We start from the raw sequence: 22,955 nt of genomic DNA, 5'->3' as shown, positions 1-22,955 counted from the left end.
GCAACTGGAAGAACAGCCTCCTGAGAAAAAGTAAATAGAATAGACAATGCACCAGAATACTGTGAGTGTTTTACATACAAATTGGGAATCCCTGTATGTAGACAAGTATAGTTGTGGCAATTGTAATATAACCCAGACATTGATCTACACAATTGAATTTGTCTGAATCCTAAACAGGTTTTAGTCCCACACCCAGACAGAACGGCCCCAGCTTCACAGCTGGGGGTAACACACTTGCATTGCAGTTTGAAACTGTGAGTGAGGAATGAGATGTGTGTGTGTGTGTGTGTGTGTATATATATATATATATATATATATATATATACATATATATATATATATATATAATGTTGAGTCCATCATAGATAGAATCTCATGCATAAACACCGCACATTATGCACAGTTGAGCTGCTAACATGACGCTCAGTAGCGAATGCACAATATCCTGCATGCAAATGCTGTTTATTAGCCTCATGCGCACGCATCTGCCCAAAGTTAACTAGCGTCTTTCTATCAAACCCCACATACTTACACATTACATATTTACATACAAGGTTCCAAAAGCTTTAAAGTATAAGATTCAAGTTTGTTCATTTATTATAATTGCTGTGAAATAAAGGTTATTTAGTAGCTCAGGTTTAATACATGATAAGTATGCCGTGCTTGGTATTATACTGATCTGCTGATTGACGGAGGTTATCTTGCTGATGCCGGGATCTGGTCCAGAGTGCCTGCGTATGTATAACTGTACTTGGGTCTGTATAATTTCTTTGCGCTAAATTGTACTTAGATCATAGCGTTTAATTGACTGTACTTTTACTTGAATAATACTTTGTGCTTTGTAACCACAGGGTCAAGGTCTGGAGTCTTTATTAACTTTGCATACACAAAATAGTGTCATCCTTAGAGGTTTATAGGAAGGATATTAGAAGGTATAGGCAGGAGTGTACAGAGGTTAGAATACAGAATCCTTAGTACCCAAGTTAAAACTAATATTTCCCTCAACTGAGCTGTCTGTTGCACTTAAAGTCATTGCACTATTACCTATTGCGTGTAACTAGATGCTAGATGAGATGTACAGTCTAAACATTTGTGCAGAAGTAGAAATACACAAGAAACAGGTGTAAAGGAATTTATTTCAATAGGAAACAAATGTGCAATACTAAATGCATTACTAAAGTGTAAAAAAGGTCTAAAAGTAAACAGATATCCAACATCACAATAAAGCAACACAGTCTGGACATATATAGAAGACAAAACAGTTCCTACATTACACAGAGACACAACAATAATCAATAAAATGATGAACTACAAAGAGATGGGAAAATTACACCAGCAATTAATACTGTATGGCACATCTATGTGTTAACACAAAAATGCCAAAAAAAACCAAACAATAAAACAAATACATAAAGTCACGTTAAATACAGCAAGTTATCATCATGCCTAAATTACTCTGTTAGGTTTTAGCCTGTATGCAAATATTGTTGGTTTATAAATGTCCTAAGAGACAAAATATTTGTAGACCTCGAAATCTTGATTTAAGCTAAATAACAGACCTGGAAATTTATGTTCAGACACTACACATTATGTGCCCTTATCCGGAACCAGTGCCAGAGATGGAGAGTATTACCCTATGAGATGAGCAATGATGTGTAATAGGTATCACAGCTTACATACTAAAACACAACAACACTAATAGATGCACAGAACAAGAACTAAATCCCTTCATGTCACATCAATGTCTGTCCAGTAGCAAAATACTTTTGCAGACTCTGTGCAGATCTCCTCTGTGATCTCGCTCGCAGTGCCCGGACGTTTGGTGGGCGCTATCCCAGAAAACGGGCATGTCGTGAATCAGGCCCTGTGACCACTAAGACAAGACCACACACCCTGATCTCTACTGTACACCCCAGTCTCATATTCCTTACACACAGCCAGCTATAACATTATGTATTGTACTTCCAAAAAAAACCCAGATCACAGTGCTTAGCTACTACTGGTGAGGCTGGGTAACCCAAACAATACTCACTTTACTCACCTATGAATGGTCTTCCCTACATGACCTCCTACTTCTGCCTGCAGCTGGCTGGCTTGTATATACGTACTTCATTGGAGACTGGCAAGACATTGGCGGGATCAGTAAGTACTCCCTTCTCTCAAGGACAAACCTTACTTCTGACATGGGATGACAACAGAAGTTTTGCTGTGAGTAAAAGTTCCGCCACCAAGCCTCACCGGAGGACATAGAGCATTTTTTATAGATCTCAATATAAAGAAAAACAATAGAACAAAGAACTATCAAATGTTACAATCAGGGTGATCATTGAGTTGCATTTTGCATTATGCTAATGAGAGCATTACATTTAACCAAGAACCTAATGGTAGTTAAGTACATGGATAACTGTGGTGATAGCAGACAATTGCTGTATGAAAATATATACATACTACAGTCGCAAAACAACTAGGATTCAATGCAAATCTCCCTTTCCTTCTCAATCCATGCCCATACACCAGACTGCATGGACAAAGCAAGAAATAATCATGGCTTATAGGTAGGTTTTCACATTAGCAATAAAAAAAAGGTTTAACTGTAAAATATTCAAGATTTTGCTGAAAATTAAAAAATATACAGTCTATACACATTTGATTAAAATCCCAAATTGTAAAAGAATGAAACATTTTTTTTTCTTTCTGAGCTTACAAAACATAGATACATAGATTACAGATCTGAGTTTGCTTTTTCCACAACAAACCAGCGGGAGAACTGGAAACACTTACAGTACGCTGCACTGCCATCTGCTGGTGAGTTCAGATACACTGTGGTATGTAATTTAGTGCAAACAATGACAGTACAACACAATACAATGTAAACTGCCACATTCATCCACACACTACCAGCGAAAAGCCTGCAGCAACCAGAGCCTTGGTAACATCAATGGTTCCTAATGAACGGGCCGCATTCCCTTGACTGTCCAATCAACCCACAAAATTGCCCCATAAACAGTGGATGGGTGATGAGTCCACTTTAGAGCCAACTTTCGTTATCAAAAAAATCTTGAAATACTTTTTTCAGCTCAATAGGCAACTAGTGACGAATATACTTTATACTAGGAGTGTAATAAAACTATAAACATATTTCTGAACACCATAGTTTTGTGGAGTTCAATATTACAAAGCTGTGGCGGATTATCCATCAAATTTATACAAATGGTTTCATTTTTTAATATAGGTAGCAAGTAAAAACTTTGGTAAACTACAGTATACAAGTCACGGAAATATCAGAGTTCACCCATCAAGCTTATAAAAAAAAATTGAGCAAAATTTACTGTTGAATAAATTTTGTTGCTTCCAAGTCCTAGTCCGTAGACAATGTAATGCATATACTGGGGGACCTCTGGTGGACATTTGGTTGGGGTTTACTCGGCAACACAAGCTCCGTCCGCTCAGAAATGTAGACCAATTTCTCCTCCTGTAGGCTACACGCGCTATATCTATTATTTCCCGCACTAGAGCCTCCTGTACCGCTGGTGCTTACACCAGGGACATAGTGTGAAGTGGCTGCACCACTCATTTGTTCGAAGGACTTGCTGAATACAGCTGTTGCCGTCCGCGCAAGACTATGGTTGCCGGGCTTGGGGAGAGACTGACTGGTTGTCAGCGTAAGCCTCTTAAGAGACACCAACTCCATGTTCTCGCTCATGGCCCTCTGGTTCTGCTTCCTGCTGAGATGCTCACGACAAGAATCTCCCCCAGAATCCTTTTCTTTACCCCCAGCTCTGACTCCAGCAGGTCTCCTCTGAGCCTTTCCTAAGGGGGGTCTGCTGAAACTACCACTGCTGCTGTGAGACAAGGCAGACTGGCTTGAGTTAGAAGCTGCCCTTGAACAAAAACCTTCGTCCACCTCAGCGATTTCTGCCAGTTCCTCCTGAAAGCTCAAATCTGCAGAGTCTGGAGGAAGAGATGATAAAAACAAAAAGTTAATATCAGATTCTGTGTATAAGACAAACGTGGATTCCAATAAGTAAAGAGAAGTCCAAAGCAAAATCATTTGGTGTCATTCAGAGTTTAAACCACTTATAAAACTAGCAGAGATTAAGAAAACTAATGTGCATAAAGGTGGGAAAAAAGTCACAGAAACATGCAAGAGTTATGAAGAAAGTTCAGTTGTTAATCATGCAACGAAGAGTAGATTACACCATCATCCAAGGATGTTTAATTTTTTCCCCTGTCCAAGCACATAAGAGACAAGCCAAGCGCCATACTGATTTATTGCAACACTACTTTGATTGAGAATTTAAAGGGCTAACAAGTGGAAAGGTCACATGATGCACACTGTGACTTGTATGCCCTAACTGACTTATAACTCTGTTGTTTGTGCAACATTATAATATGTAATATTATGAGGACTGAGCTGCCAAGAAATGTAAATGCATTTTACAGGCATTCATACGTATTAGTATAAGAAATAGCCTTAGACGCCCAGAATTGAAAGCATGCCTGGGTACCATAGAATTTCTTTTGCAAGTATGTGTGCAATTATTTTTGTGTTTACATTTACTGTACACACACGTCAAAATTGATTTATATGATGCTTTACATTATTTTAGTCTTCCAATAATCCACAGTGGGTAGTGGCATTATGGGACCCAGCATGGCTGAGCTTGGTGTATAGTGCACTAAAACAGATAGACATGCACGCTTGACCTAACTCACTTAGAAGTACATAATGTAGTGTGCGCACCCATGCATTGTGACCATTTCACTTGCAGGTACCTTGGCGCCCATCTACCAAGTGATTTAACACTGCACTCTGCCAGGTGATGTTATTCCGTCCTCCAGCAACCTCCTTACAGATTTTTGCCTTCTGATCTCAGGCATTGGCTTGCCATCTGTCCTAGGTTCTGAACCATTTTCCTGCCCAGCCTGTATATGCTGAGCATCATTCTCTGTTAGGGATTTCACTCTCTCCCCATTTCCGGTTCTGTCTCCGGACACACTTGTGACACTTATCTCAGGTATGACAAGGTTGCCCAAATCTGAGGGGTCATTATTAGTGTCATTTTGCTCTAAATGGGAAAAGAAAACAAAATACAAGACAAAAAAAAAGAAAAGATGGCAGCTGAAATGATAATGGCAGGACCAGAGAAACAAATAAAAATAATGTAAATGAAGTTTGACACAGATGTTACATGAGTAATGAACAAATTTAAAGCTGGGTACACACTAGGTCGGCGGGACGATTGATAAGTGTACACACATTTACCAATTTGTCTGCCCAATGTGCCAGGCTTGACCGCACAAATGGGCGGGCATGTAAATCGTCCGCCCAGTTGAGTTGTCAATCAGCGCCGGGTCCCCGCAGCAAGTGTACGGATGATCGGCAAGTCGCTCGTACACACAAGCGGATGACCGATATATCTTTCAGATATTTAGGCCATCTGCTGTGCTGCATAGCAGATCAGATATGTCTGAACAACGTCGTTCACGGACATATCCGCTGTACACATCCGGCAATGCACTATAGATATATATCGCCCGTTCAACAGAACGGGTGATATATCTATCAGTGTATACCCAGCTTTAGATCAGCAAGACTTTAGTTTGGATGAAAAGTTTGTCAAAACAGTGTCTGAAAATCGATGGAAAATACAAATACATGATTTGTCTGACAAAATAATAATGAAGCAAAGTACACAAAATTCACTGCTTTCTATAACTAACGAGGACCTTACTGGATAACTGTAGAGCCTGCACATGCAGAAAAGAAGGTCACTAACAAATACAATATGGAAGTACAGACTGAGTCTCCAATGAGTCTCTTTAGCATAGTGACACCTTTTGCTTTCTGATGGTTCACTGTACACAAACTTTGTGTAAGACACACAATTATTAAAAATATTGTATACAATTACCTTCAGGCTTTGTGTATAAGGTGTATATGAAACAAATGAATTTCATGTATGTACACAAACTTTGTTTGAGCCACAAAATTACTGAAAATATTGTATAAAATTACCTGCAGGCTGTGTGTATAAGGTGGATCATACATGCCTACCCCTCCTGGTTTTTCGCGGGAGGCTCCCGATTTTTCGGGTAACCCCCTGCACGCACCCCTGGAAGGGTAGGCATTTCTCCTGCATTCTGCCCACTTCCTAGTGAAGTGGGCAGATTGAGGAGAATTTCTGCGGCGATCGCAGGTCTCCGTGCAAGTGGTAGGGCTTAATGATGCGATTCTACACGAATCACGTCATTTGGCCCTGTCTCCTATGTTAGGTTTAGCCAATCGCGTCAATTTTGCCGTGAGGGGAGAGGGGCTTAATGCCACAAATTGTTAGGCCCTCATTATGGTATGCATATATTCCAAAATACTAAATATGGCATTCGGTATGATTCAAATCCCGGTGGCAGCAGCCCGACAGAGGAGGAAATCCTGATCGTCCTAAAGGTAAGTATAAACTAACCTAATTCTACCCCCTAACCCTAACCCTCCTTTAGGGTGCCTAACCCTAATTTCCCCCCCCTGTGCGGAACCCTAATCCTCACTCTAAGTGCCTGAACCTAACCCCCCTTTCCCGCCGCCTAACCTAACCTCCCCTCCCCCCAGGGGTGCCTAACCCTAACCCCCCCTTCCCCTAGCCTGACCCTAACCTTCCTGAACGTATACCCTAAATATGCCAATATACAAAATACCCCTGGTCCCAAGCATTTTGGATATGGGGATTCAACCTGTAAAACAAAATCACATAGAGAATGGTCGAAACCTGGTTGACCTGTGGGGTATAAAGCTCATTTTAACTTTATGACTTTTGCAGAGACTCTAGATTGTAAATCAGCCAGCAGGGCCCCCTTTGTCAATCTATTAAAAGCCAGTCTTGTTTTATTACCATTTTTATTACCATTTCTGTTTACAATTGTAAAGCCCTGTGGAATATGCTTAAGTCTTAATATAATTAAGCCTTAATAAATATTTGCCTTTTGAGAACAGGGCTAAAAACAGAAGGGTAACAATTACCTAGCCAACCACAGTGAGCTGCACCAAGTCAGACATAGATATAGTTTAAAACCACTAAATCAAAAATATAATAGTTACCCTCTGTATAAAGGCTATTCATGACAGTGACAAATTGATTGAAATATACATTGAGCTATTTGATATAGTAAGTAAATTTGCAGCAAGCTATTATGTGCTATTTTCTAAAGACAGTGTCCTTTTACCACATTAAGGACAAGAAGTCTGCAATAACAAGAGATATGGTAAGAACTTACCTTTGTTATCTCTGTTTCTACGAAGTCCATAGGGTCCACAGGGTTGACCTTGGGGTATAGCTGGATCTGGATCCATGGGCACCACGCAGTTAAAGCTTTGCTGCTCCCAGGATGCACTTGGGTCCGTCCTCCTCTATACCCCGCCCCGGTCACAGGCACCTCAGTTGGTAAGCAGCTAAGGCCGGAGGAGGAGACTAAACAGAGAGAAGGACGACTGGAACACACAAGAAACCATACTCACAGAAATGGGAGACGGAAAACCGGTGACCAGCCACACAGCCCATTTGAAGCCAGGTGCGTCAGGGCGGGCGCCCTGTGGACCCTATGGACTTCGTAGAAACAGAGATAACAAAGGTAAGTTCTTACCATATCTCTTGTTTTCTACTTCAGGGTCCATAGGGGGTCCACAGGGTTGACCTTGGGGATGTCCCAAAGCAGTTCAACTAAGGGCGGGGACGCTCCTGTGCTGAAAGGAGTACCCGGCGCCCGAAGGATGCATCCTGAGAGGCGAAGGTGTCAAACGCATAGAACCTCAAAAACGTTTGAATTGAAGACCAAGTGGCCGCCTTACACAGCTGAACAGCGGAGGCGCCACGTCTAGCAGCCCAAGAGGGACCCACAGAACGAGTGGAATGAGCCTTAACAGAGGCTGGCACAGGTAAACCCTCCTGTGCATAAGCCTCACAAATAACGGAACGAAGCCAACGGGCGAACGTTTGCTTGTTGGCAGGCCAACCCCTCTTGTGAAAACCGAAGAGGACAAACAAAGAATCCGACTTCCTAACCGAAGCAGTCCGATCCACATAGATTCTAAGTGCCCGGACTACATCTAAGGAAGCCTCACCAGCTGAAAGATAAGGTGACTGAAAAGCTGGCACAACAAGTTCCTGATTAATGTGGAACTTCGAGACCACTTTGGGCAAAAACTCAGGACGAGTGCGGAGCACCGCTCTGTCCTGATGAAAAATCAGAAAAGGAGGGCGACAGGAAAGCGCCCCCAACTCTGGCACCCTCCTGGCAGAAGCAATTGCTAGGAGAAAAACGGTCTTGAACGTCAGCCACTTGAGGTCCACCGCCTCAAGAGGCTCAAAAAGATGACCCTGCAAGACCCGTAGCACCACCGCCAAGTCCCAAGGAGCCACAGGAGGCACGAAGGGAGGCCGTATCCTGAGAACACCCTGGAAAAAGGTGTGAACATCCGGTAGTGTAGCAATCCGTCGCTGAAACCACACGGACAATGCAGACACATGAACCTTCAGAGAGGCCAGGCGTAAGCCGAGGTCCAAACCTGATTGAAGGAACTCCAAGATTCTGGAAACCCGGAACACCTGAGGATCATAGTTTCTGGATTCACACCACTGAAAGTAAGTGCGCCACACCCTGTGGTAAATCCGTGCGGAGGCAGGCTTGCGTGCCCTAAGCATGGTACCAATGACTGAAACCCCTAGACCTCAAGACGGCTGTCTCAAGAGCCACGCCGTCAAAGACAGCCGACCCAGATCCGGGTAAAGGCAGGGCCCTTGAGACAACAGGTCCCGACGCTGAGGAAGAAGATACGGAGCGTCGATGGAGAGACACCTCAGATCGGAGTACCAAGGACGTCTGGGCCACGCCGGAGCAACCAGCACGAGCGTGCCGCCGTCCTGCTTGAATTTCCGCAGAACCCGAGGAAGTAAGGATATCGGAGGAAACAGATACGCCAGGTGAAACGTCCATTTCACTGACAGCGCGTCTACCAGACTGGCGCCTGCGTCTCTTGTCCTTGACCCGTAAACGGGCAACTTGTGATTGTGACGGGAGGCCATCAAGTCCAGCTCCGGCAGCCCCCACCTGTCCACGAGTAGCTGAAACACCTCTGGGTGAAGCGACCATTCCCCGGGATGCACGTCGTGACGGCTGAGGAAGTCCGCCTCCCAATTGAGGACTCAGGGAATGAAGACTGCCGAGATCGCTGGAATGTGACACTCCGCCCAAGCAAGGATGCGAGACACCTCCGACATTGCTGCCCGACTTCGAGTTCCTCCTTGGTGGTTGATATACGCCACCGTGGTGGCGTTGTCGGACTGCACCTGAACCGGCCGTCCGTAAAGAGCGGGACCGGACGACTGCAGGGCCCGATAAACTGCCCGCAGTTCCAGAATGTTGATGGGAAGAAGAGCTTCTTCCGCAGACCAACGACCCTGAAGTGACAACGAGCCGGTCACTGCCCCCCAACCCCGAAGACTGGCATCCGTCGTGAGCAGGACCCAGTCCGGGATCCAAAAGGGACGCCCCTCGATCAGATGAGCTGTCTGAAGCCACCAAGCCAAAGACTGCCGAACCTCCGGGGACAACACCAGCAACTGAGAGCGGATCCGGTGAGGTAACCCGTTCCATTCCGATAGAATCAGCCCCTGCAGAGGCCAGGAATGGAACTGGTCAAATTCCACCATGTCGAATGTTGACACCATGGAGCCCAAAACCCTCATAGCCGAATGGACCGACAGGCGGCAACTGCTCAGGCAACTGTGTATCCTCAGCTGCAGGGAGGAGACCTTCTCCGGGGTCAGGAAGATCCTTTGCTGCCGAGAATCCAGCAGGGCTCCCAAATGAACCATCCGCTGAGATGGAATCAGGGAGGACTTTTTCCAATTTATCAGCCACCCGTGCGCTTGCAGGCAAGCGACCGTCAAGTGGAGATGATGAAGCAGTACCTCCGGGGAACTCGCCAGCAACAGGAGGTCGTCCAGATACGGTAGTAGCCGTACATTCTGGTTCCGAAGATGTGCGGCCATGACCGCCATAATCTTCGTGAACACCCTCGGTGCCGTGGAGAGACCAAAGGGTAGCGCCCGGAACTGGTAATGGTGTTGAAGGATAGCGAACCTCAGATACCGCTGGTGCGAAGGTGCTATCGGAACATGGAGGTAGGCGTTCTGGATATCCAGGGACACCATGTAATCCCCCGGTTCCATCGCTAGAATGATGGAACGTAACGTTTCCATCCTGAACTTGGGAACTCTGAGGAATTTGTTCAGAGACTTCAAGTTGAGGATAGGGCGATGAGAACCATTGGGTTTCCGCACCAGAAACAGAAGAATAGAACCCCGTCCCTCGTTGTAATTGAGGAACGGGAACAATGACCCCTGCTGTCAGCAAGGACTCTATAGCTTCCTGAATCTGTAAAGACTTCGTCGTATCCTGAGAAGGACTCGTGCAGAAAAACTGGTGGGGCGGTCTGTGCCGAAAAGACAGGGCGTACCTCTGGGAGACCACTTCTCGAACCCAGGCATCCGTGGTGGTATTGTGCCAGCACTGGGCAAATAGAAGAAGTCGGCCTCCCACTCTGGGGTCCCCCAGAGGGAGGCCCGTCCCATCAGGCAGAAGGTTTATCTTCCTGCTTGGAAGAAGGGCGCCTGGCACTCCAGGGCTGCTTCTTGGGCTTAGAAGCGGCCTTGGTCGTCGACTGCCTTGGGAAGGACTGACCTTTTGCCTTGCCCTGAACCCGAAAGGACCGAAAAGCAGAGCTCCGTACCTTGGTAGGAGCAGAAGCCGAAGGGAGGAAGGCTGATTTAGACTTAGCCAGAGTGTCCACAATTTTGTCCAAGTCAGGACCAAAAAGCAACTCCCCATTAAAAGGTAAGGCCTCCAGTCCCTTTTTGGAGTCAGCGTCAGCTCTCCAAGACCACAGCCACAAAGACCGACGCGCCGACACAGCTGCAGCCGACACCCGAGAGGTTAGCAGGCTTGCGTCTAACGATGCCTCCCCAATGTAGGAAGCCGCATCCCTCATTTGACCTATCAACGCTCTCTGGATCTCCGGAGCATCTTCCGGAAAGGTATCCTCCAAAGCATTGGCCCAGCTCTCGATGGCCTTAGCCACCCAAGAGATGGCCATGGACGGACGGGCCACCGCCCCCGAGAGAGAGTAAATAGACTTCAAACAAGTCTCCACCTTCCTGTCCGTGGGATCCTTCAGGGAGGAGATCGACGGCAAAGGCAGCGTAGCGCTTTTAATTAAGCGGGTAACGTGGGAATCCACCGCTGGAGGAGTTTCCCACTTCCTGCAATGAGCCTCCGGAAACGGATAGTTCGAAGCCAACCGCTTCTGCGGTTGGAACCTCTTGCTGGGCAACTGCCAGGCCCCTGCCATATGATCCGTCAATTGATCGGACAGGGGAAAAACCGTCGAAGCTACCTTGGCCTTTTTAAAATTAGGGTATTTTGACCTGGGGGCGGGCACATCTTCCTCAATGTGAAGGATGGCCCGCACCGCCCTAACCAATGCCGGCACATTAATGGAAGACTTAGCCTCCATCTCCTGGGCCCCGGCATCCGAGTCAGAGTCTTCATGGATCTCCCCGTCATCCGAAGACACGTCCGTGTCCGTGAACTGAGCCGCCGGTGAAGCCGGAACGGAACGCTTGGACGCCCGTGGGGGCAAATCACTGTGCAACATATGCTGAAAAGCCGAGGACGAAGCCGCCAGACTCTGAACAGAGCTGGAGAGGACGTCCACCCAAGGCGGGGGTACTGCCTGAGGATACCCCTGAAAAGGTACCATCGACTGCTGCGGCACGGTGGGGGTTTGCACGTATACCGGCAAACCCGCATAAGGACCCACAGTCTGAGACCCGGGAGGAGACTGCACCAGACGAGTCACACCCGGGGAACGGGGCATGGTAGGCTGGGGCAACGCCCTAGAAGGGGCCGCAGTCGGGACCGCAAGTCGGTCCGCGATTGACGCCAGCACTTGCGTAAACATTGCCCACGGAGGATCCTGCGCCACCGGGGGTTTAGAGGGTCCAGGTACCAACTGGCACCGCCCGCACAGACCGTCCTCAGACAATTCTGCCCCGTCAACCCCTGCCGAACAGCGTCGGCAGGAAAACAACACAGGAGCCTCGGAGCGCTCATTCCCCTCATCAGACATGACACAAACTTTTTTGCAAAAAAAGTGTCTCACCGAAACGAGGAAAGGCGTACAACACCCACGCACTCCCAAGTATGCAACCCAAACAGCCCACAAACTGGTACTGAGGAGCACACCGCAGTATGTGACGGACCTCACAAATACGTAGATTTATATAAGTGAGGTACACAGAAAGAACACCCCTCCCCCACGCACCTGCGGGCCGTAGGAGAAGGAAAGGGATAGGTAAAAAGCTGACAGTAAGTAGAAAATAAGCACAGACAGCAGCACTAGCAATAGTCACATACCATGCAGAGAAGTTATACTCACTGCACCTTCCGCTACAATCAACCTCCCAGATTCAGTGTCTGGGAGGGCTATAGCGCTGCGAACACTGTCCTTTGCAGGGGGAGAGGTACGCAGGGGGACTGGTCCACTGGAAGCCTGCCTGGGAGCTCTGCGATGCTGCCTGAGGAAGATGGCCGCCGGAGAGCTCTGAGGAGGAGTGGCCAGGAGATTACAGCCCAGCGACGCCAGCACACATGAGAGAAGGCGCGCTGGGCTGAGGGGAGGAGCGCTGAAGCAGGGAAGGCTGCCTCCCCTGCTAGTACTAAACCCCCGGGGAAGCCGGTTCCCCGCCGGTACTTACACCCCGGGGGCCAGCGGACATGCGGGGTATGCCTGAAGAGGGGGAGCCCGCCGCCGCTACTAGCGCCGCCGGTCTGTCCCCAGAGACCGGCGACATGAAGACTGCATTATCCCCGCGTGCAGCGCTGACAGCGCTGCACGCGGCTTACCTGGCCCCTTCAGTCCGGCAGCAGTCCTTGGGTGGTCCCGGAGCCACGCTAGCACTGACTCCGGGGTCCCGCTGCGATCCCCGGATCAGTACCGGCGTCGCAGCGCCAGCGGGGCTGTTGGAGCGGCAGCATAGACGTCCAGATGGACAGTCTGATGCTGCCGCTCTGAAGACAGTAAAAATAAAATAATAAAATCTTCTTTTTTTTTTTTTTTTTTTTTAAAATAAAGAATAAAGCTTAGGGGCTGCTTATGCAGCCCCACTACGCAGGGTGACCAGACTCCGGCCGGGCACCAACTAAAACTGAGGTGCCTGTGGCCGGGGTGGGGTATAGAGGAGGACGGACCCAAGTGCATCCTGGGAGCAGCAAAGCTTTAACTGCGTGGTGCCCATGGATCCAGATCCAGCTATACCCCAAGGTCAACCCTGTGGACCCCCTATGGACCCTGAAGTAGAAATATTATATATACACACATACACAATATATTATACATACACATTTTTAAATTTATTATATATAGAAACACATATTATTTATAAATCTACATATTTTATAAATGAGAATGTCTGATTGCGATAAACTCCAGAACCACTGGACCGATTGTGATGCATTTTTCACCATTGTGTGGGTAATTTTCCCATGTAAGTTTTAGGCTATGTATCATCACAATGGTGGGCTGTGGGCAGGGCTCTGCTGGGAGGGGTCCCCTGGACTGCTCTCGGAAAGTCTAAATTATTTTCATAATAAGCTCCGAAGAGGAGCTTTTGCTGTGAGCAGGGAGAGGAGTCCAGAGCCTGCAGTAAAGAGGGCAGCTGTCACCTAGGGAGATCTATTACACACTGCGGCTGTTCAGGGACCCATTATGTGCGGTGATTGGTGGAGCTACCTGTTATCTGGAGAGGCTGCAGCTAGGACTGCCAACAGAAATTGTGGCGACTGGGACTGACTTAATAGGCAAACCACCCCCCCCCCCCCACCTTCATGTTCAATAAAAAAATTATAATTCAAAGCCTGAGCATTATATTATAATTAGAATGTGGGGTAATCCATGGAGCACCAGGAGCAGGAACAGTCAATCAATACTGAATCAATGGCCTGGGCCTATAAGAGGAAAGGCACATGGTCATGTTCTGCTGTTAGTTCCTTTTGGGAGGAGGTTAATGCTATACTGGTGTCCCCTGGGATGTGCTAACCCCAATGGTGTGCACTCTAGCTAGTATTGAAAAAGATACATTAGATAAATACTCTGCACAATATGTTATTAACCTGTGTACGTTAGCTAAGGTTTGTATAGCCAGAACATGGTTGGCTTCTGAAGGCCCAACGATAGGACAGTGGATAGCACTGGTAAATGAGACCTTGGCGCATGAGAAATTTGTGTATTTAGCTAGGAAGGCTGAGAAGAAATTCCGGCTTGTTTGGGGCAGATGGCTGGACTCGACATATGCACGGAGACTCGTGGAGACTAGACTTGATCATATGTAGCTAACCCATGTGATATAATTGTGTGTATTACTTAATTTCCCCGTACCCACTTAGTTGCAAGAATTATGACATGTACATGATCTGTGATGTATATCTTTGTACAGAAGCTGTGCGTTTGCCTCAATTTTGTTATACAAAATGTGCCCGAGTTATGTGATCTAAATGTAAATGTGTAATTTCATTGCAGTATACCCCTTCTGGACCTATAGTATTGGATGCATTCTATGTAAAAGACCACGCATACAGTGTCTAATGTGATGTGACCACTTCTATTTTATTTTCTTTATTGTTTGTACAATTGTTTGTGATTATGTTTTTTTCTTGAAAGCAAATAAAAATTATTGAATTTAAAAAAAAAAAAAAAAAAAGAGGAAAGGCACAGTCAGTGAGTGACACACTTACCTTACCTCGCTTGCTTGCTTCTTCCTTCCCTCCTTCCTCGTCTGTCTGTCTGCTCCAGCCAACTCCTCACATCACCCACCGCGGTGCCGGCTCCTCTCATTCAGTGGCACATCATGACCTCACACCCCGCTGGCTTCACTGATCTAAGAAAAACTTTGAGGGAATGCTGGCTAATCTGGCGCAGTTAAGTTAGGAGGCGGAGCAGGAGGGCGGCTGTGTGAGAAGTGACTCACGAGTCACTTTCTCTATTGTGAGGTGGCGGGGCCCAGCTAGGGGGGACAGTAGTGGGTGCTGGGCACGGGAGGCCATAGCGCGCTGGTAGGAGTGGGCCCCGGCCGAGCCTGTTACCGGCTTGTCAGTTGTAACTGTTTCACTGTGAGCCAGGCGGGTGGGCCCCCTGAGAGTCGAGCTCGGGACTACAGTCCCGGCAGTCCCCCCCCTGATGGCTGCAGCACTGTCCTCAGTGACGAGAATACCAGGGGGCAGTCACTGAAGAGAACATAGGGGCCTGCTCAGTACAAGTCCCAAGAGGTGGTCCCTAGTGGAGGCACTCACAGAACTTGTACCAAGGCGCTCACAGTACTTGTAATGCAGGTAATCGGAGGTATCTAAGGATTGTGCTTTATTGCCTTTGATTACCTGGGTTACAATTCCTGTGAGTGCCACCACTGACAAGTCTATCTCCATGATTCCACATTGGAGGGCACCCAGCAGGGCCGGCGCTTCCATTAGGCAGCTTTAGACAGCTGCCTAAGGGCGCCGAGACCGAGGAGCGGCCCGCTGAGGCCATCATGGAGAGGGGGAATGAGCTTGCCTTGCCTCTCCTACTAGTGCAACTTGCTTAACCTAGTGGCAGCCGCGGAACCCATCTACACCCGACCCCATAGAAAGCAAGAAGTACATGCACCATCACTCACATTGCCGCAGAGGTCTCCAGCAGCTGGGTCCGGTGCCGGTGATGTCACTGTGTCACCGGTCAGCCCACTGCCGCTCCGCCTCCTCCAGTCTCATGGTGGGCAGCGCTCGGCAGCTTCCGGGACTTGCACCCCGGCCCTCCTGCCTCCCATAGCTGCTTGCTGACGGTGAGCTGACCCTTGAAGTATACACACATACATGCGTGTGTATATATGTATACTGTACATGTGCAACTGTACGTGTGTATAAATATATGTATGTATATCCATATGTGGTGTATAACACACACACATATATAAATATATATATATATACACACACACACACACACACACACACATACATACACACACACACACGTATACACATGTGTTCTATCTAAGGGTACATAGATAGAACACATGTATCAAGATGATTTTAACAAAATATTATGCAGAAACTGCAGTTTCTGCATAATTCTATGCATTGTTCCTATATACTAATAGCGCAATGCAGGAGATTTTACAGAAATCTCCGGCAACGTGGTAATTAGCGCTGCAGATCGCAGTCCCCATTATTATCCATGAGGACTACGATCTGACCCATATGTACTAAACTCCAAAAAGCAATGCTTTTCGGAGTTTAGCCCCAGTATTTTACACCATCTTCAGCCTTCGATCTCTCCCCCGCATCCCCCGGCCAGTCCAGGAAGCGGACGCTGTGCATATGCCCAGTGTCAGCTTCCCTCTGGGAAATCTTTCACTTCATTGAAAGACTTCTCCGAAATGCCGGGGATATAACTTGCATCCCGCAAGTTATACTTGCATCGGTTACCACAACTGCTGTCTCTGCGAGTTCCCAGTAGTACATAGCAGAGATATTTTTATTAATAATGAAAATATCCCCGGCAAGTTGGAAAAAAAGAGTATTAAGGTGGGGGGGGGTGCCTAGGGTGCCGAGAAACTTTGCACCAGCCCTTGCACTCAGGCATCTATTCATATTACCTTGGGGGGAGTGAGTGCCAGTTTATTTGTCCATCATAGGTGCTTGTAAGAAAGCATTTACAGACAGGGCTGCTAGATGCAGCACCACGTCATTTAAGGCCTTGTAGTCTTGATGCTGTCATCACTGGATCTCCTCAACATCCAAATGCTGTTGCAGCGGGGCCAGAAACAATACCTTAACTGTGTCCTCCATGTTGTTTGTGCAGATGAGAAGCCGAATGTGGCTTCTCTAAGCATCTGCTGATGACACCACCAAGAATCTCACAATAAAACAATCCACCCACCCTACCCCCCCACAAAAATAGGGTGTCAGTTTAAATTTTCCACATGTGTGGCAAGATCAGGGTAAGGGTGCAGTCTCCTGGGGTAAATTGTTGCACTTGTCATGCAGCAGCCAAGTAGTAATACACTAATCCAGGACCTTGGTACAAGTATCTGCAGCTAGATATACAAGCAGCACACAAAAAGTCATCCTGGCCTCTCCGGCTGTAACTAAACAGTGGTGGGACCCAATGTACTTCTCACAAAACAAAAAAGTCTTTACCAAAGCACTTCCATTCAGTAATCACAGTGTCTCTCAAAAGGCCTCTGACCTGTCCCCAAGGCAGTGAGAGACAGACTACAGAAAAGGACACACCCTCAGCCTCTCATTGGTGGTCTGGCAATCAAGGCTGCTAGTCAGTTTCTATCTACCATCCAGGAGCAAACATTGTCAGGACTGGGAACTCAGGACTGCTTAGTAGAGTTTCAAGTACTTGCTCACTGATGGTACGGGAGGTTTGCAATAAAGATGGTCAAATATAAGTCTTCCTCATAGATGGAATAAGCAACACAGCAATATACGTGGGTGTTCTCAGAGAGCATGGACTGAGTAGATTTTACGGTAGATACTGGAATGCAATCGGATTGGATCCTTACATGAGGATGAGCTGGAGTGGAACCAGACTTGAAGAATATACTGGAGCCGAAGACATCAGAGAGACTAGCAAAACTAGAATGGGAGCTAGTAACAGAGCATGTGTCAGCTACGAAGTTTAGGCACTGAATGCTGTGAGGAGTGAGGCTTTACACCCGATGCATCACTGGGATTGGCTCTGCCGTCAGGGGGCAGTCAACCTGGATACCCATTGGAGACTTAGCGGTCAGCTGACAAGAATCAACATGGCAGCGCCCAGTGTCCGGCGGGAACGCCGCCAGAACCCTGAGCCCCCTAGCACACTGAGGATCCTCCAGAGACACACCAAGCCGGAAAGAAGCCACCAAGACTGCGCTCATTGCCCATGGCCAGCAGGAACGCCATTGGAGCTTCGGACCCGCTGAGATCACAGTAACGCTGGGGACACACCGGCAGCCCTCTCTGCCAGACCCCAGGCCGGAACCCACGCCAAGACAGCGTAGCGCGACCTGAAGGTGAGCACGTTTACTGAAAGATATATCTATTAGGGGTGTGCACCGGCCACTTTTCGGGTTTTGTGTTTTGGTTTTGGATCTGGATCTTTCTTCGTGTTTTGGATCTGGATTGGTTTTGACAAAACCACCCTTCCGTGTTTTGGGTTCTGTGTTTTGTGTTTTGGATCTGTATTTTTTTGAAAAAAAAAAAGCATAAAAACAGCTAAAATCACAGAATTTGTGGGTTTTTCTGCTCCTATGCAATTATTAACCTCAATAACCTTAATTTCCACTCATTTCCAGTCTATTCTGAACACCTTACAATATTGTTTTTATGGCCAAAAGGTTGCACCGAGGTAGCTGGATGACTATGCTAAGCGACACAGGTGGGCGGCACAAACACATGGCCCATCTAGGAGTGACACTGCAGTGGCAGACAGGATGGCAGTTTGAAAAACTAGACCCCAAAGAGTACATACTGCAAAGAAAAAAAAAGAGGTGCAAGATGGAATTGTCCTTGGGCCCTCCCACCCACCCTTATGTTGTATAAATAGGACATGCACACTTTAACAAACCAATCATTTCAGCGCCAGGGTCTGCCACATGACTGTGGCTGAAATGATTGGTTCGTTTGGGCCCCCACAAAACAAGCTGGCAATTAATGTGTCCCTGCACAAACTGGCTCTACGGAGGCAAGATGTCGTCCTCATCCATCGATTCCTTCGATAAAACAGGAAAAAGGGATTTAGGTGGCCCTGGACTGCTTACAGTCTTCATAAAGAGTTACTGTCAAGTTCAGAAACTTTGGGTAACACGTTACAGGTGCCGTATAAGGGAGGATGTTCCTAGGTGGTTAACATCCCTACCCCTACTTATTTCACCTTTACATATGGTACATATGGCAAGACAGTTGTCCGGATTTGGATAGAAATATTGCCAGACCAAAGAGGTGGAATGTTTGGTCTTCTGCCCAGGCATGACCGTGATGGGCTTTTTCATCCCACGGACAACAACTGTCTCCCCCGGAGCCCGATTTAAACAAACCACATCACCATCAGAATCCTCCTCGCCAACTTCCTCCTCAGCGCCAGCTACACCAGTATCCTCATCCCGTTGTACTTCAACAGTGACATATTCAATTTGCATATCAGCAAGTGGACTGTGGAGCCACCTCTTCCCGTCCAGTTCTGGGAAGGTCAGGCATCGCAACCGCCACCACACTTGGACTCTCCTTGGGGATTTGTGATATCTTCTTAGGAAGCACAGTTCTTCGCTGTGCTTTTGCCAGCTTAACTCGTTTGATTTTTTTTTAGCGGGAGGAGGGCTTCCATCGTCATGTGAAGCTGAACCACTAGTCATGAACATAGGGAAAGACCTTAGCCGTTCCTTGCCACTCCGTGTCGTAAATGGCATATTGGCAAGTTTACGTTTCTCTTCAGATGATTTAATGTTTTTTTCAAGGTCATTTTCCTGAACTTTGTCATTTGGGATTGTATGTGCCCTCTACTATGACATTGGGCATCGGCCTTGGCAGACGACGTTGATGGCATGTTATCGTCTATGTCATGACTAGTGGCAGCAGCTTCAGCACTAGGTCTTTCCCTATTTTATTTTTATCGGAGAAAGTTTGGTCCTCCATTTATGTTATATTGATATATACGTGCGGTTAAGGCGCACACAAACAAAAAATAATTTTTTATTTTTGTTGGAGACTAGTGCACTTTGTGGGTTACACCACCCTTTAAGAAATGAGCCAGCCGGCCCTTTACTTATGGGACACAGGCGCACGCTTGGCGCTGCTCCTTTGTTGATGCACGTGCGGCCACAGTGCACACAATTCACAAACACAGAAAAAATATTTTTTTTTTTTGCACTTGGGGGGAGCACCCCTGACGGACAGAGCTCTCCCTGGACAACACTACAGCACCCCTTTAGGACTGGGACACTACACAGGACTTTGGAGTGGACAGAGCCCCTATGGACAACTGACTGCACAACACAGTCCAGCCATCCCCTATGGACTTTGGAGGAGTGGACACAGCCCCTATGGACAACAGCAGCACAGCACAACACAGCCAGCCCCTGTGGACTTTGGAGGAGTGGACACAGCCCCTATGGACAACAGCAGCACAGCGCAGCGCAGCACAGCACAACACTGCCAGCCCTAACTCCCACCCTCCCTCTTCACTGTCCACAGCAGAGTGAGAAAATGGCACCGACGCGGGTACCTTATATAGAATCCAAAACCCGCGAGACACGGAAGGCGGGATGATGACGTTTTGCCTCGATTTCCGATCCGAGTCAGGCGGGAAAAGTCGAGCCTGACTCGGATCGGCCTCGGATCGGGGGGGCTCGGATTTCAGAAATCCGAACCCGCTCACCCCTAATATCTATCAATCTATCAATAGATCTATACATACACACACTACACACAGTGTGTGTAATATCTTTGTGTTACTCTCATGAATGTACTGACAAATACAAGTAGGATTTACAGATCATCCATAGAGAGAGAGAGAGAGAGAGCAAATATAAAAAGTCTACATATAGATTTTTTAGGTTTAGGATTTGAACAAAAAAAAGAAAAGAAAATGAAACAAGGGCGCTGAAAGTGTGAAAAGGTTGAAGATTGGTGAGAGAACATTGTATTGGTTAATGTACCAGAATGATGTCAGGCAACTGCACTGAACCATGTATTAATGACTCTTTATAGTACATGACAGCACAGGAACCCTGCACAGCTGTACGGCCATGTAACCAGGGATAGTCTGTACAACTACTACATTTCATAGACCGAGATAAAGGGGATGATGCAGAAGCTGAATACAGGGAATACAGTGAGCTATGCAGAGCTGGACATAAACGTATCTTTCCCATCTAGTATGGAGCAGGTGCAAATCCGCACTGCTTAGAATGGTGTCACACTATGTGTACGGATAAGGGGGATAAGGGAGAACATACACATTTCCTTTCCCGTTCTCACAATGCAGGGACAGAAACTCCCAATTCCCGCCCAACTGTCTATGAATTCCTAAGAGTACAACAGATCATAATTAAGGCCCAAATAAACAAGTTCTGCCTCATTTCATCTATTGCATCCACAGAAGAGGATGATAATGGACCGTTTCTAGGATTTTGGTTTTTCAGAAGGGTGGAAAGTAAAAAATAAACAAACCCTCAAGAACTACACATCTCCTAAACAAAGTGATCTAGGAGTGTAATAAAATAATAAGGTGTTTGGAGCTGTAAGGATTGTAATAGAAATAGCTTCAAACCCTGTCCTCTGTTATATTACATAGTATAGGGCTGGATCTGGCATATGCTGCTCTACACCCTGCTCTGTCCTGCCCCCTCTCCACATTATATACTCGCTCATATACTAATGCCGCAGTCTTGCCAAACAGCCCTTCTTGGGGCGCAAGGTCCCACTCGGCACGCCCTAATTTGATGCAACACTAGTATATCTGTGTGTAAGTCTGTATCATTATACAAAGAGCTTTCATGCAACGGCCATAGCTTTTTTGGACACAGATATAAAAGTGTCACATATCACAATCAGTGCAATCTCGTGATATGGTTTTGATGCATCGTGTTGCGACTAATGGTGCGTACACACGGTACGATAAAAATGCACGATATGAACGATAACTATATCGTTCATATTGTTCATTTTTTGGTGCCTACCAACCCTCAAATGACCAGCGATGCGCAGGCACGTATGGACGATAACGATATCGACTATCGCCTGTGTATGCAGGTCAACCTGGTCGATATCAACCAGGTTAGATAGGGACCCGTGATCGTTGATCGCGGGTCCCTGGCCCGTCGATGGTGGTGTGCTGGATGATCGATATCGATCATCCAGCACACCGGGAAGGTGCAGGGAGATCAGTCAGCGATATAGTTATCGCTGACTGATCGTACCGTGTGTACGCACCATAAGACATACATTTGAGCAGGTTTCTCATGCCACATGGTGTATTGAGGCTTGGTGTATGAGAACACCTCTGTACCTGGTGCAGAGCCTTGGTCCCCTGCCCAGGTCTGTCCGGTCACTCGCAGTGGAAACCATTGGAGGGGTGTGCACCCTGGCTCCTACTGCGCAAGCATGTGGGAGACAGGACAGACCTTAGGATGTTATTAGAAAATTAATAGTATTTACTTATATATTGCCAGCATATTCCATTGCACTTTACAATCTGGAACAAAACAGTAATAGAAGAGTAATAAAACAAGATTGGGTAATAACAGACAGATGAAGAGGTAAGAAGGTCCTGCTCATAGACCGTGCCGGATCCAGGTGCCAGAAATGGTTGGCGCCCCTTCTTCCCTTCGGTCTGAAAAGGGTGTGTGGCCTAATTTCCATAGACCACGTCCCTAGAAGACATCATTTGGGGGCGTGTCCGTATGCACGCCTCCTGTTTCACGTCATGCTGGGCCCAGCACTCAGTCAGCATCTGGGCTCCCCCCAGCCGCCTCCCTGCACTGAATGGACGTCGCAAGCATGCATGCAGCATCCATTCCGCTTCACTGGCACCGCTGCTCTCTCTCAGAGCTAAGGCGGTGCGTGTAACCTCTAGGCCGCCCACGAGACACTTCGGTCCGTGGGTGGAAGAGCGGGAGGTGCCCGAAGAACAGGAATGTACTGCTGAAAATGGGACGGTTGGGAGGACTGCGCCCTCTATGGGGTGGCACCCCTGTTCTACAGCACTGGTCGAACGCCCCAAGAGCCGGCCCTGATCATAGATACCATTGTGTCAAAAATGGTCACTGCTCGCTAAGATGTGTAGTTCCACAAAGACTGACCCTCCAGTTCAGTTATTA

The 22,955-nt window shown here is 47.2% G+C and overlaps 1 protein-coding gene across 2 annotated transcripts in view; it reads right to left on the bottom strand.

The window, feature by feature from the left end:
* Window positions 1-1,118: 1,118 nt before the first annotated feature.
* HYCC1 (hyccin PI4KA lipid kinase complex subunit 1) overlaps window positions 1,119-22,955 on the bottom strand; it is a 123,476-nt gene continuing 101,639 nt past the window's right edge. For both annotated transcript variants that reach the window (XM_088457851.1, XM_088457852.1), the window contains exon 11: window positions 1,119-3,951. In XM_088457851.1, coding sequence (XP_088313977.1) covers window positions 3,359-3,951 — 593 coding nt within the window. In that variant the 3' untranslated portion in view covers window positions 1,119-3,358. The remainder of the gene's footprint in view (window positions 3,952-22,955) is intronic.

The sequence above is a fragment of the Taudactylus pleione genome, unplaced genomic scaffold (genome assembly GCF_031769625.1).
Source record: "Taudactylus pleione unplaced genomic scaffold, aTauple2 ptg000788l, whole genome shotgun sequence".
Taxonomy (NCBI): Eukaryota; Metazoa; Chordata; class Amphibia; order Anura; family Myobatrachidae; genus Taudactylus; species Taudactylus pleione.
Note: the sequence above shows the minus strand (reverse complement) of the source record. Positions and strands in the feature narration are given on the sequence as shown.